This window comes from Acromyrmex echinatior, chromosome 10 (assembly GCF_024713525.1).
Source record: "Acromyrmex echinatior isolate Ae372 chromosome 10, ASM2471352v2, whole genome shotgun sequence".
Lineage (NCBI taxonomy): Eukaryota > Metazoa > Arthropoda > Insecta > Hymenoptera > Formicidae > Acromyrmex > Acromyrmex echinatior.
In genome coordinates, this window is record NC_141861.1 from 1,028,805 (window position 1) to 1,042,693 (window position 13,889).

Below are 13,889 nucleotides of genomic sequence, written 5' to 3' on the forward strand. Positions count from 1 at the left end.
GATGCGCGATTAGAGAGAAAAAAAGCACTCATATTCCGTTGCCATATGCCATAAAATCGCTCGAAAGCCGTCCGACAGCTTTCTCGAAAAACTTACTTATTTGTTAAATTTTTAATTGACAAACGCGTTGATCGAGTATTAAGAATGCGGCTGTTTAATGCGGTTCAACAACCACTCGGACTCCTTTTTTGAAATGTGTCATGCGCCAACAAAGAATTATATAATACGCCACATATTTAAGCAACACGCGTATACCACGCGGCACGCACAATAGAAAGTGTGTGTACATTACAGATACCATTAATCCACGCCTAAAGTAAATGTCCCAGTGACTGGTAGTAGTGACAAGTATAAATATACCCATGTCCGGACATTAGGTCGGTATTCATAGTTTTTATTTTAAGATAGTCGATTTTAGTAATAGATTAGTCGTCTTTAGTACAGTCTTAAGATGTCACGAATCAACAGAGGATCGCATTAACATCTTAAGATATTACTTATCTTAAGTAATGTAAAAGATGCTTGTAAAAGATAAAATAACATTGGATCATTCGAATTACGTGAATAAACAGTATTGAGTTTATAGAGCTAAGATTAAAAGCTTAAAAATAATTTATATTGATTTACAAATCATGTAGTGTATACGCGTGTGATTAAAAACTTTCAGTATAGTAAACAGAGTAGTAACTGTGTCTAGCAGGTGACAGATTTTGCAAACAATGGCGTTGCAATATATTATAATAAGGACTGATGTATGCATTTGAGTGAGACAGAACGATAATGTAAGAAATAAATTAAAGATGCCACTATTATCAACATTTGTAATTTAAAATTTTTAATCTATTTTAAGTCTATATTACAGACATCGATCCAAGCCATCACCAACATTCCCATAAAATGCCTCGTTCATTCAAGGTAAATTTTCTTGTGCGCAGCAAAAGAAACAATTTGCTTTTTGTGTTTACTCACCACTAGAAATGCCAGCACGATTCCTCTCCAGTCCATAGCTAAAAGAATAGAAAAATCTTATTAATAATTAAGTCGAACACATGAGCGTAAGATAGCGCAAATATTGTCTACGCCATGCAAGAGGCGCCAAATACGAAAATTTTTCATTTCTTGTATATTCTTAAGGTATACACAAAACGTATACCAAATATACAGAAAACATATATAAAATATCTTTATAAAATAAATGTTATAAGATGTTCATTTGATGTATGCATCTATTTGACATATATTTCCGCTTTTTTCATTGAAAAATGTAAATTTCTTTCACTGTACAGTTTATTTTATGAAATTGTATAAGAACAAATATAAGTGTTTACTATATCAGAGAAAAAAATTTCACTTTTATAATTTGACTTTTTTAAAATTTGACTTTTATATAATAATTCTAGAAAAGAATTTTCGAAAAGGAAAAAAATAATTATTGTACAAAAGTTATTGCGTTTAGTCGGTAAAACAGACGACTTTAGGACTCCCTTAAAACAACTGAACAATTTCACTCTACATACTGGATTTATTCTTTCTTTATTACAACATCATTCTTTCTATCAACTTTGAGCTCATTTCCAATTATCCCCATACATATCTTTTACCTTTATATTAATTCTACTTAATCTACAGAAGACTTATGCAGAGAGAATACCTATCATTCCTCCATTCTATAATTCCTATAATTCAATTTGAAACGTCAAGGTAGCTTTGCATTCTTCCTTCACCCCATTTTATGAACAATTTAACTATTTGCAGCTGTAAAAAAAAAAAGAAAAATAATCGCGACGTTTCTCCGCATCGTCTCCACAACTGAGGGTTAAGGACAATCTCGGCGTCGAGATAACCGGTGAATGTTTTTAGGCGGGTTAGTATAATGGAGCTCCGTTTGGATGCAGACACTCGCAGACCTCGTAGCCCGTCGAGAAAGCGACATGCTTGTTCGCGAAGGCGGTGGTGATGGTGATGGTGGAGGCGGTGTCGGTGTCGGCGGCAATGCACGATGCAACATTCACTTTTTAATACGCCACGATAGACAGCGGCAGCAGCGGCGGCGGCGGCGGCGGCGGCGGCGGCGGCGGCGGCGGAGCATAGTCGACCTCGACCAACCTCGACCACCACCGGACCACCATGGTTGGCTATGACCATGTGGCCACCATTTTCGAACGCGCGCGCCAAGTCCTTTTTGATGGTTAACGCCATCAAAAGTGTGTATTGCGGCAAGCTCCGTGATTTACGAGACCGCGCCGAGATTATTACCGAGATCGACATGTCGTGTAGATATGCCATGGTCCCGCAGCTTCCACTTTTCTTACAGTATGGAGGAAGGGGCGGTACTTACAGTGGTCAGATTTGTGATCGTAACCAGGGGCGTGTCACTTGCGCACCAGGAACGTGTCTCTAATTATTTCGAGAAAAGTCTATGATAATATTTGCGTGCAGTTACTCAAAGAAGCGTCCCCGATCCTTATCCGAGTCTGTCAAGTTATACGTTAAAAGTTACACTTTCAACATTCTTTTCTTCTCTTATTTCATCGTTAATCTACCTTAGAATTTTACACACGTTAAATTCGGTACTTTAATTTCATTATATAAAAAAATTAGACGTTTCTATGAGGTAATTCAATTTACTAAAGAATCACTTTAATAAGCCATCGGTATGGATTCCCGCTATTCGATCGAGTTGAAATTTGGTTTTTTACTTTTTTGTAAATTAGAATCATTCTGAGTAAATTGGCGGAAAAATTGAAAAGTCGAAAAATATGGATATACACCTTACACATTATATCGATAGTCGTATATCAACAAGGTTGAATGATTTGAGTAACGAATACAGAACAGGTGTTCTGGGTTCTGGCAGCGGAAACAGTTGTCGCGCAGGTGATTTAAAGTGCCGATTCGTATACGGAAGAGAATACTAATCGAAAAATTCAAGAATAATCTACCGAATAATTTACGTGGGAACAATTTCACACACACAAATGTTCTTCTCTCCATTAAAAAATTACGAAGAAAATAATGGTAATTTATAGGGATGCACCGGATCGTAAAATTACCAGATACCGGATATCCGGTATTCGATCGGATATCCAAGAAGGCAATTTCTTCGAGTCGGATTTCCGACATTTTCCGGATATCCGATCGGATTCCGAGAAAGTGTCTTCTAAAAAAAAAAAGCTTATACAGAAAAAGATTATAATTTTGCAACAATGTATAAGATATAGCATCATGAATATGCGTACTTGTTTCTAACAAAAATGTAAAATAAATCTAGTATATTTCCTCACCCTTATATTCACATTCTAATATTCTTTTATTGTTCATAAACGTTATAATTCGAAATGGACCAAATAAATATTACTTAATAATAATTACAATTTAAATAACAATATTGATAAATTATGTAATAATATAATTAAAAAATCAGTAAAAATGAAATGATTAATTAATGAATAATAAATTAATGAATATTAATGTATGAATAGTTTAAATACCTATCTATAGTGAAATGTGGTACCGAGCATTAAAATCATCGGAGACTTCGATGCCTGCATATCAAAGCACTTTTGTAAAACAAAGGAGAGTTCAATATTGTGGCTCTATGACGATGATAATCTGCATATTTTCTTCTTGTACCATTCATATGAATTAAATTTTTCTACATATAATAATTGCGGAAAAATAATTATAAATTTTAAAACTCAACACTAGAAATCGTGTATATTTAGAAAATAAATTAAATTTACAATTATTTTGTTGCATACTACAGTCCATTCTGAGATTGCTTCTCATATTCATAATTTTGAAATATTCATACGACACGGCGTCACAGTACTAATGATTTGTGTCTTAATATTTGCATATTTGGTTAACGTCCGCCCACAATGAGATGAGCGCGATGAACAGCTAAACAAAGCCTTGAGCTCGTTCTCGTTGCGTAATATTCATTTAAAATGATTATAAAATTAATATTATTCATTTAGTAATCAATTCATTATGACGGATTTTTCAGATATTAATTTACATAAGAAAGCTATTAATAATTTTACAAAACTACTTTTATTATGTCGAAGAATATGCTAAATGTTATCAAAATTGTTGTTGATCAATTCAAATAATAATTGCTTTTTCGATTTGATAAAAATAATTTAATGTAAAATAGAAGAAATAGATTTTAGATTTTAGATCAGACGACAATTTATAACAAAAGTATAGTTTGAAGAGAAATGAAGATTTAAAATGCTGTGTGTAGTATCAAAATTTTGAGAAAATATGCACATTATAATGTGCATCGGATTTGAAATTAAATTAGTACATTGATAGAAATAAAAAATTTATCCTCATTATTTTTTAACTCTATTGAAGTATGTAGAGAGTATTATTTTATATTTTGTATTTTAATTGTATTGTACTAATTGAGAATCGCGAAGAAACTATTACAACATTGCAAGCGCCGGCCTTGAATATCCGCCAACGTAACCATCGCGAGAAATTGTTCACGTGAAGAAATAGCGCCATCTTTTTGTAATTGAGAGAAAACTGAGGTCTAATATTTATTTAAACCTGATAAAATTATGCAATCAGAAAATACTTTCTAAAGTAACGCCTGCGAGATCTATTCGTAAGATCAACATAACAAAGTGAAAACAATGTCAAAATATTTTCTAAATCAGCGAATTAAAACTTAGCGAAAGTTTAATATTTGAGCATATCAATTGTTTCATTTTTTTAATATACATTTTTATAATTATATAAGTATCTAACACATCAATAGATGTCGAATTAATATTCGTATTACAAAATGCATCATAATTTGTTAAATTCATATAAGGTAACTCCAATATTTACGCCTCGCCTACGCTGTAGAAATCAGAAAAAATAGAAGGAGTGGAAGTAATTACATGCAACCACTCTGTGTTTTATATGTCTTATAATTTCAATCTTTACTGTTAATATTGATAAAACCACTTAATTGAATTGATTTATCAATATTTATCAATATAGTAAGTAGCACAGCCGTGTATATCATATGTATAACATATATTACATAAGAAAATTACTGTAAAGAGAGCAAAAGATTAATTTAACGGTTATTTGGTGATACGTAAGTGCAAAAAGATAGTAAAAGATGGAACATAGTAAAACACAAGTGATTAGTTCTCGCATTTTTTGTTCAGTTTGATGTTTTGTATATCCCATCTGTTTGAAATATTCGACACTTTTAGCGAGTGGAATTTATGCAACATGAAACAAAACATACAAAGTGCGCAAACTGAATTCAGCGCATTTAAATGCATTACATGAAAAATGTACCTCATGTTATAACATTTGTAATATGTGTAAAAGATTAGAATTATTATCTGTACTTTGTATGTGTATATATTTATCATTCTTATTCTATAATACAACTTTAAACACATTTTGTAAGTTACTGTGTCATTTCACGATTTATTTCTAAGAATTATTTGTAATTTTTTTATGAGCTATACATTTCTATAGGATATACGGTAAAAATGCAAAGGCTTCAAAAAACTTTTTTTTAATAAAAAAAAAATATTTCAGATGTCTAATATTTTTTTCATAATAGTGAACAGTTTCAAAGTTTCTATTGGCGTTGTTTATTTACTCTAAACATAATGAATAATACTCGATAAATTAAATTACTCAATATTATTATTTTTATAATTTTCAAGAAATTTCACAATTAAAAAGACATCCCACATTTTGAAATGCTATCTAATTGAATGATAAAATTTAATTTTAAGTTCCTAGATACAATAGTAGTATTATAATAAAGATTCTTACCTGCTGTACTTTTTCTGAATCTCCCGAAAATAATTTGGTCTTACTCGCACCGCGTCGCGAAACTTAACAGCGAAATTCCTTTCTTTTTGTCGCGCGTTCGCGACAACTTTAGAAATGAACGTGTTGGAAAAGTGTCGAATCAGCGAATAAAGCTGCGCGATAACGCGATCAATCGGTCCGATCGATCATCTGTGATCTCAGCTGCGATGGATCCTCGATGATTTTGTCAAGTGTCGAAAACGCGTCCTCGCCGGCCACAGAGTCCACCTTCCGTACGTCGACATCCCAAAAGGATTACTACTCTTTCCTCCGTTTCTTTATCGCGCTTTCTTGAGAATTTCACGATTTACCCGCGTCTCTCTTGTAAGCTCGGACGAGTTTCCCGATCGAAGTTTCCCGACTCCAGCCGTCCTTTCAGAAACACTTGACGCGACAAGTCAATTATTTATTACCCTCCTCTCGATCAGCTGAATCGTTTATACAGACAACGCGCGTGCGGCGTCCTTCGAACGCCGCGATTTCGAATGATATCCTCTGATGAACGCACGATGAGTGTCCTTCGAGTCGTTCGAATTTTAAAGTCGTCTCAGTCAGAATCTCAATTATAGAAGAAATATTATATACGATTTCTCATTTTATTTTCTTTTACTTTATTGTTTTTATTCAATTATTTTTTTTTGTTCATCCGAGGGTAGAGTGCTATTTAATAAATAGATGTGTAAGGTGTATTGCTGTAATTGTGATATAGCAATATTTGATAAATATCGGAGAAGCCTATTATTATTTTAATAAAGTCATCCGCGTCGCGTATTTTTCATCCATCCTTTTATCCCTCGTTCCTCAAAGTTCGTTTCCCGTTTTCTGTTCTGTTCTCTTATTTATGACACTTCACTGCACCTGTTAGTTCCACGAGCCTCCATAGGTCAAACGGAGAACGGACGGCAAAAAGACGCGTCGCGGAAACAATTCCGTAACAATCGACGCGAGATTCGAGACTAAACTCGACTGCACTCGAACCTGAATAGCTCGTTCGGCTTCGGTTCGCGGCGTACTTCGTGCTTCTTCGTGAGATGCGCGCGCAGAAGAGAGTGAGAGGGGAGAAAGGAACGGCTGAGTTATAGACAGAAATAAATGATCGCCCTGCGTGCGAAGGAGAGAGCGAACGAGAGAAATGATTGCATTGGACGGAGATGGAGTAACCAATCGCGCGAAAGAGAGAGAGAGAGAGAGAGAAAGAGAGAGAGAGATGACATGCTGCAATTTTAAATCTCAAGAAGAAAAGGCATAGCGAGTTTGAGGCGATCGAAGACTGGTAGGAGTGATAGGCGAAGGAAGTTCTGCATGAGAGCCTCTTTTGAAGGAAAGGAAAGGAAAAGGATAAAGGTAGAAGGAGAAAGAGAATTGTATGTTCTACGCAGAGTGTGTTCTTAACGCTCGCAACGTTCATGGAATCATTTCATCCTTGTTATGTAATAGTGTTATTTGTCAAATATTAAATAAGGACAAATAATGGTCGCGAGCGTGTAAGCGCCAAATGAAACGTACTGAGAGTATGTTTGTGGAATAAAAAAAGGTAGCGAAAAGGATGCGAGAGAAAAGATACGGCAAAGATTTGATCGCATGCTCCAACGTGCTCCAATATGCTCCTACCATGTTTCAGGTCTGTTCGTTTTAGTTAAATAAAGTTCTTGCAGGGTTCATCTTTTTTCCTTTTTTCTCCATGTTGGAGAAAACAAATGAACTGTAAGAAGTTGAGCTAAAAAGAACAGGCCTTTCTACTCATATATACTCTAATGAGCGCGTTTGAGTGAATAGGAATTGTGATTGGAGCATATTGGAGCTTGTAGGCTCATACGACGTGAATAGGCCTAAGAAACAGCTGCGACCGGTACGTAAATAATCAAAATAGATGATTGATAAAATAGATATGGAGCAATAAATAAATATATAAATGTTGAAAGAGAAGGAAAGGAAAAAAACGACGGTGAGCATACATGTAAGGAAAAAGAAGAGTGAAAGTGAGTGAGTGAGGGAGTGGGGTGTAGAAGAGATGAAAAAGGAAAGATCGCATATCCTCTGTACTTCTTGTTCGATTAGCGGACGTCACGCAACTCGCAAGAAAAATGCTGTAGGCTTGAAGTAGGAGGTTGGAGAATGTAGGCGATGGAGACGGAGGAAGATGGAATGAGATTACGTCATCGTTTGAATTATCGTACAATGTCATCACGATTGTAGTCCTTCCATGTAGGAAAAGGATATTTCTTCCGAAAAGGATATTTCTTATAAAATTACTTGCTCTAATTGTTAAAGAGAATTCTTAATAATTTCTCTATTCTTAATTTTATTTCTAAAATTGAACAAATCCCAGACTTCATTTGTTGCCGAGATAAAATAATATTTCATGAAATGTTACTATATGCCTCTCTAGTCTCATTCCCGCACGCAAAAATGCAAACCAATAAGACGTAAGCAGTAAAGGAATTTCTTAGTCACCGTAGAAATACCGTTAAAGCAATAATGTGTAACCCAGTACAAATCATAGATACAATATTGGCATAAAATTAATCATCAATATTAGCTTGCATTTGTAAAGATGTCTTGCGTTTTGTAATCAATATTGAAAATTAATATTGACTCAATATTGCATGCGAATGCAACGAATGGAAAAATGAGTAACTCTTTATTTGTAAGTGTAACGAAACTTGAGAGAAGACATGAGAGCATATTGCCTTCTGCACACTATTGCCCTCTCAAGAAATGAATGTCAACTACACAACAATATCCATTTCTTTGCAGTACTCCTCATGAAAATAATTCACTGAAATAGCTAAAATAACTGAAATCTGTCAAATTAATAGAGATTTTAACGATTTATTTTCAACAGAAGCACCGCAAAAAAAATAAATATTGTCATGTAATTTACATCTACTTCTTTAGAGGGCAATAGTGTGCAGAGGCATTTTGCGGTTATAGGAAAAAGGCCCTTATGTCCTCTTTCTCTATTACAAATAAATTTTTTGATAACTTTCTGATATCAGAAATAGTCCATGAATCACATATTAGTTTCCGAGAGAAGAGAGAGCTCATATCAGCTTTTTCGCTGTTATCGTCAAAGTCGCCCGTACACTATCGTCAATGCATTCGTTTTCATTTGGGAACTACGTGGCTACATCCATTTTCTGACCCTGTCGATAAAATCATAGGAGAACGTCAGTGGATGTGGTCCGACAGACTATTTTCCGACATCGATAAAGTCGCATTTTACTGGATGTTGTAGATCAAAAATTTTGCATTAATATACATATACATACATCATACGTAAACGTAAAAATATACAATACATACTACACACATGCACACAGTATTCGTTTACTAAAGTTTTTTTTTCATATATGTTTCTTTTCAAAAATAAGAGCATAGGAAAATAAAATTATTTTTATTTAATCGGAAAAAATTCATTCATTTCTTGACAAAAAACAATTTTTAAAAACAATTTACCATTTTTTTTTACCATTACTAATTACGACCCAAGTAGCACAGCAGCGCTTACAAAGCGCTAAAAAAAGCAATTATATGCGCTTGACTGCGTTTAGGAATTACGCTCAGATAACTCTAAGCTATAAGTTACGTTACGTATATTATAGCAAAAATGTACATTGAAGTTGCATCGCGCAGCTGTCGTAAATCTAGAATTCTAATTGGCTGTATAAACAGCGTTGATAGCATTAGAGATCATAAGCTACATAAACATTATATACGTTATTACATAACGCTGTACTGATAACGTTTCTTAGAACACACCCTTGGCAAAATACGATACTTTACAAATACTGCGACGTATTTAATTAATTAATCGGACGAAAGAATTTTACTAATTAATTAATAAAAAAAAAAAGTATTTCGAAGCATTTGTGATCAAGTCGACTTTGATAGCTTGTTATTCAACATATTTTTGAACTAATAGCGAGAGTGTATACATTGTTTTTTTCACTGTGTTTCTAGAAAGAAAACTTTACAATTTTATTATATATACTTCATAATGACCTCTCTATGGGTGTTTCTATTTACAATATTTGTCTTTACAGTCGTGAAAACTAAAGAAGAGTTGAACAATCGGCCGATCATCGGTAAGTCTTCGAAAAATCTGTCTAATTTTGAACCTACGTAAATCGCTGCGTATTTTTATCCTATTAAGGTTAGATACTTTATCCTACCCAACCTAAGTTGATACAAATAAAATTATTGTTTGTTTTGTTTCTGGGATTTTGTTTCTGAGCTCCGAATGAACCTGAAAAATAAGATTCGCACTACGTACGACATCCGTCATACGACATCTGACATTCATTGTTACGATGAAGGTCGGATGTCAATGACGTACATAGAATCTTACATTTCAAGTACACTGGGTTTTCATTCGGAGCGACTCCGAGTAGCTCCCGAGAGATAAAACGAACAACGTTAAAATGATGTTTTTCTGTTAAGAGCAATCGTTTAACTTCATTAAAAAATAAACAAAATTTAAATTTAAAAAAGGATTTTAAAGTTTGAAAATTTTACTTTCCAAAAACTGACTATATTTTCTGAATTTATGTGAGTTTGATAATTGTTACATACAGAAAACTATCAGCTGAAAAAAATGAAAAACATTTTCTTCTCACTTCGTAGATCTGTTACGTGCCCTCAAAAAATTGAAAAAAAATTTTGATATCTTCCCAGTCAGAAATGATAATGGAATCGACATCGAATCGACATCGATATTCAATATTTGTTTATAATATAGCAATGCAACAAACTTCATATAACATTGAAAATAATTCGATGATTGATTTAAGCCAAATTAATCGAAGATCGCCCGATTGATTCGAGGAGATTTAATCGAAAGTCGTTTAATTGACAATTGATATGAGCAAATTCAATTAAAGATAATTTGATTAACAATTGATTTAAGAAGGTATTCTTTTTGGCTTTAAAAAATTGAAATTTTGTTTCATTTTTAACTCTTTTTAAACCTTTCAGAATATATTTTCAAATATTTTGAGAACTCGAATTGCTTACTCATCTTATAGATAATCGATTTTTCTTGAAACAATATTATCCAAAGTGATTGTCATGGCAATAATTTGTGCGTATGTTTCTTTAAGGTATTCTGACGCAGGAAATAAGTTATAACTTAAATAAAACGTACCCTAATCAGTATCACAGCTACATCGCTGCATCGTACGTGAAATTCGTGGAAGGTGCTGGCGCTCGAGCCGTACCGATTTGGTAATCACAGAAATTTTTGTTATTATATACTTTTCCCTTGTCATTATACAGTAGAACTTGAAAATGTATGCATATACTATACATATGTATAGTTATGCAGAGAATTTTTTCTTAGAGTTTACTCTGAAAATATGATAGACGTGGGACAACATTGTATTTCGAAGAATTTTAATATAAATCTCTCTCATTCATTAAAACTACAATAAAGCATAAAATAAGTTTAGATTAATTTTACTGAAGTGCATGATAAAAATCTTTAAAATTGTATTGTACTACAACTGTTATGTTTTCAGAATAAATTTTAAAAGAAAATTTTCTTCATGTATAGTTACTATTCGCTCCAATAGTAAGCTATTTATGTTTCTAATAATAATAATGAACAATAATCTCCCGTAATGTCATTGATTGAATAATTATATTTCTTAATAGTTCTCAATTGTTCCTTTATACGAGGCTGTCAGTAAGAGTTACAGAATAGAAGCCTAAATTAAGTTAGAGTTATGTTATAAATAAAAAAAGAAAGAAACGATGTTAAATTATTAAAAAAGTAACAGTAACTTCATTACAAATAACGAGCTGATTACTTTTCCCAACCTATTCGTAGCTATAGAAAATATCTTGATATTTATAATAATTATGTAACAGATTAAAGTATCATAACTTTGTATAGGATTGGTGGAAACACGTTGTACTACAAAGACATCTTGAGCAAAGTCAATGGGTATATAATATTCTACTACTTTTAAAACACTATTAAGTACATATAATTATCGCAATATTTTTTTCTATACAGGGTTCTCTGGCCGGGAGGATCGACGTATTTCTCTCAGAAGGAAGGATATGCTGATGCAGGCGCCAAGATTTATAGGTAATTATAAAATAAAAGGACAATGATAATGCACTGAAAGATTCCAATCATTCAGATATACGTATTTTTTTTTGCTTGTTTGTCGATAGAATCGCAAAGAGAATCAACGAAGAAGGCAAGTACTTCCCAATATTTGGTATCTGCCTTGGCTTTGAACTCTTGACATATGTCGCCGCGAATCGCGTCGCGCACAGAACGCAATGTTCCAGTAACAATCAGCGCCTTCCACTAGAATTCACACCTGGTAAATACTTTTTTCAACGATTTCCTATTTTTGTTGAAAATATGCGAGAACGTGAGAGCGTTCATCGGGTTACGTTCCGCATTTGTAAACGTCAGACGCAATTAATCGGCTGAGTAAATAAAACCTTACCTACATTAAATTTTTTGCGTCGATGGCTTTGCGTTTTGGCTCCAGAGCTCAAATTGGACAGGCCTAGTCTACATTATTGCTGAGGATGATCCGAAATGTCTGTTCTGAAAAAAACTGTAATGTTTAATAAATTAAAATAATTGATTTATAATTGCGCTTCAAGTATCACACAATGAACTCTCATTGCTTATATTGTTTCATTTGTTCTTAAAATATTGAGTAAAATCTACGTGTACACGCGCGCGTATGTAATGATATGATAATAAATTATAAAACAATTAATAATAATACAAAATGTAATTAATAATACTTAATAATTTACTTGAGATGTAAAAGAACATTCCAGATCATCGTTAAAAAAAAAAAAATTTCTGATTAACGAAAATTGCTTCTTTATCCGAATCCGTTTCTTCAAGAAATATAAATTTTTTTCAGGTTATAGAGAAAGCAAATTGTTTAAAAATGCGCCACTGAATGTTTTAAGGGTTTTGTCTGAGCAGAACGTCACGGCGAATTATCATCACTTATGCGTCACGAAAAAGGTGTTTTCTTAAAAATTATTAGTTAAGAGTGAAATTAAGAAAAATAATTATATATGACAAATTATAAATTATATGAAGAATTAATGTAATATTAAGTATAAATATTGTTTTTCTATTCTTTAGGCTTTACGTCATGTCAATTTAACTGATGAATTTCACGTGTTGTCACTAAATCATGATGAAAATGGTTTGGAATTCATTTCCACATTGGAACATAAGCAGTTCCCGTTTTACGGATTGCAATTCCATCCGGAAAAGAATCTTTACGAATGGGTGATCGGGAAGAGAATTCCTCACTCAATCAATGCTACTATAGCATCTCAATATTTCGCCAACTTTTTCGTTAACGAGGGTAAGTAAAAATACTAACAATCAACATTGTCAATTTTTGTTTCGCGTCAAAAAGAATGAAATTGATTTTCTTCGTACAGCTCGTAAAAATTTTAACGAATTTCGGAAACAAGAGGAGCAACGGAGTCTAATCTACAACTATCCTATTACTTACACGGCGCTGCAGAATTCGTCTTTCCAGCAGTGTTACATGTTTAAGAAAAGCGATCGCAATAACTTTTTCTACAGAAATTTGTAAGATGTAACATTAATTCTTAAAATAAGAAACACACGTTTTTTCCATGTGTGTGTGTGTGTGTGTGTGTGTGTGTGTGTGTGTGTGTGTGTGTGTGTGTGTGTACACAAACCTTTTTTTTTATTTTCTTTATCACAATACTTTTTAAATAGACTTTGCTCGTTTTTTAACTTCAGACAATCAATTAAATTGACCACTTTTCTAGAACACCAACAAATTCTTTTCAATCGGTCGTCCGACCTTTTGACGAGCAATTTCCATTCCGCCGTGGAGTTTATAACTGGTCTTTTTATACAAATTTCAACTTTAGTAATACGATTATATATTGGTAACATTACTGCGTTTTTATTATTGTATAACTGAAGAAGGCCTAATCGAAAGGCCGAAACATGTAATATTTTTAATTGATTATAAAATATAATAGTGTTCATTATGTAATATGTTCTTCATTTT

The 13,889-nt window shown here is 33.1% G+C and overlaps 2 protein-coding genes across 2 annotated transcripts in view; one reads left to right on the top strand and one right to left on the bottom strand.

Moving 5' to 3' along the window:
- Positions 1 to 7,694, bottom strand: part of pio (zona pellucida domain-containing protein piopio) — a 38,465-nt gene extending 30,771 nt beyond the window's left edge. Inside the window, exons 1-2 of the mRNA XM_011060080.2 lie at positions 5,803 to 7,694; positions 970 to 1,007 (exon numbers count right to left, since the gene is read on the bottom strand). Of these exons, the coding sequence (XP_011058382.1) occupies positions 970 to 1,005 (36 nt within the window). The 5' untranslated portion in view covers positions 1,006 to 1,007; positions 5,803 to 7,694. The remainder of the gene's footprint in view (positions 1 to 969; positions 1,008 to 5,802) is intronic.
- A 1,627-nt stretch (positions 7,695 to 9,321) lies between these two features.
- Positions 9,322 to 13,874, top strand: LOC105148388 (gamma-glutamyl hydrolase A). Its single transcript, XM_011060097.2, has 9 exons — positions 9,322 to 9,929; positions 10,944 to 11,067; positions 11,738 to 11,788; positions 11,861 to 11,935; positions 12,025 to 12,179; positions 12,744 to 12,850; positions 12,974 to 13,202; positions 13,282 to 13,435; positions 13,642 to 13,874. Exons 1-9 carry the CDS (start codon positions 9,842 to 9,844, stop codon positions 13,766 to 13,768), a joined length of 1,110 nt encoding a protein of 369 aa, XP_011058399.1. The 5' UTR covers positions 9,322 to 9,841; the 3' UTR covers positions 13,769 to 13,874.
- The last annotated feature ends 15 nt before the right edge of the window (positions 13,875 to 13,889 follow it).

Excerpts from the sequence above, each read along its gene's own strand:
- LOC105148388 (XM_011060097.2), top strand. The coding sequence starts at position 9,842 with ATGACCTCTCTATGGGTGTTTCTATTTACAATATTTGTCTTTACAGTC. Across the intron at positions 12,851-12,973 it reads ACTTATGCGTCACGAAAAAG|GCTTTACGTCATGTCAATTT; the intron begins GTGTTTTCTTAA and ends TCTATTCTTTAG. Across the intron at positions 13,436-13,641 it reads AACTTTTTCTACAGAAATTT|AACACCAACAAATTCTTTTC; the intron begins GTAAGATGTAAC and ends CCACTTTTCTAG.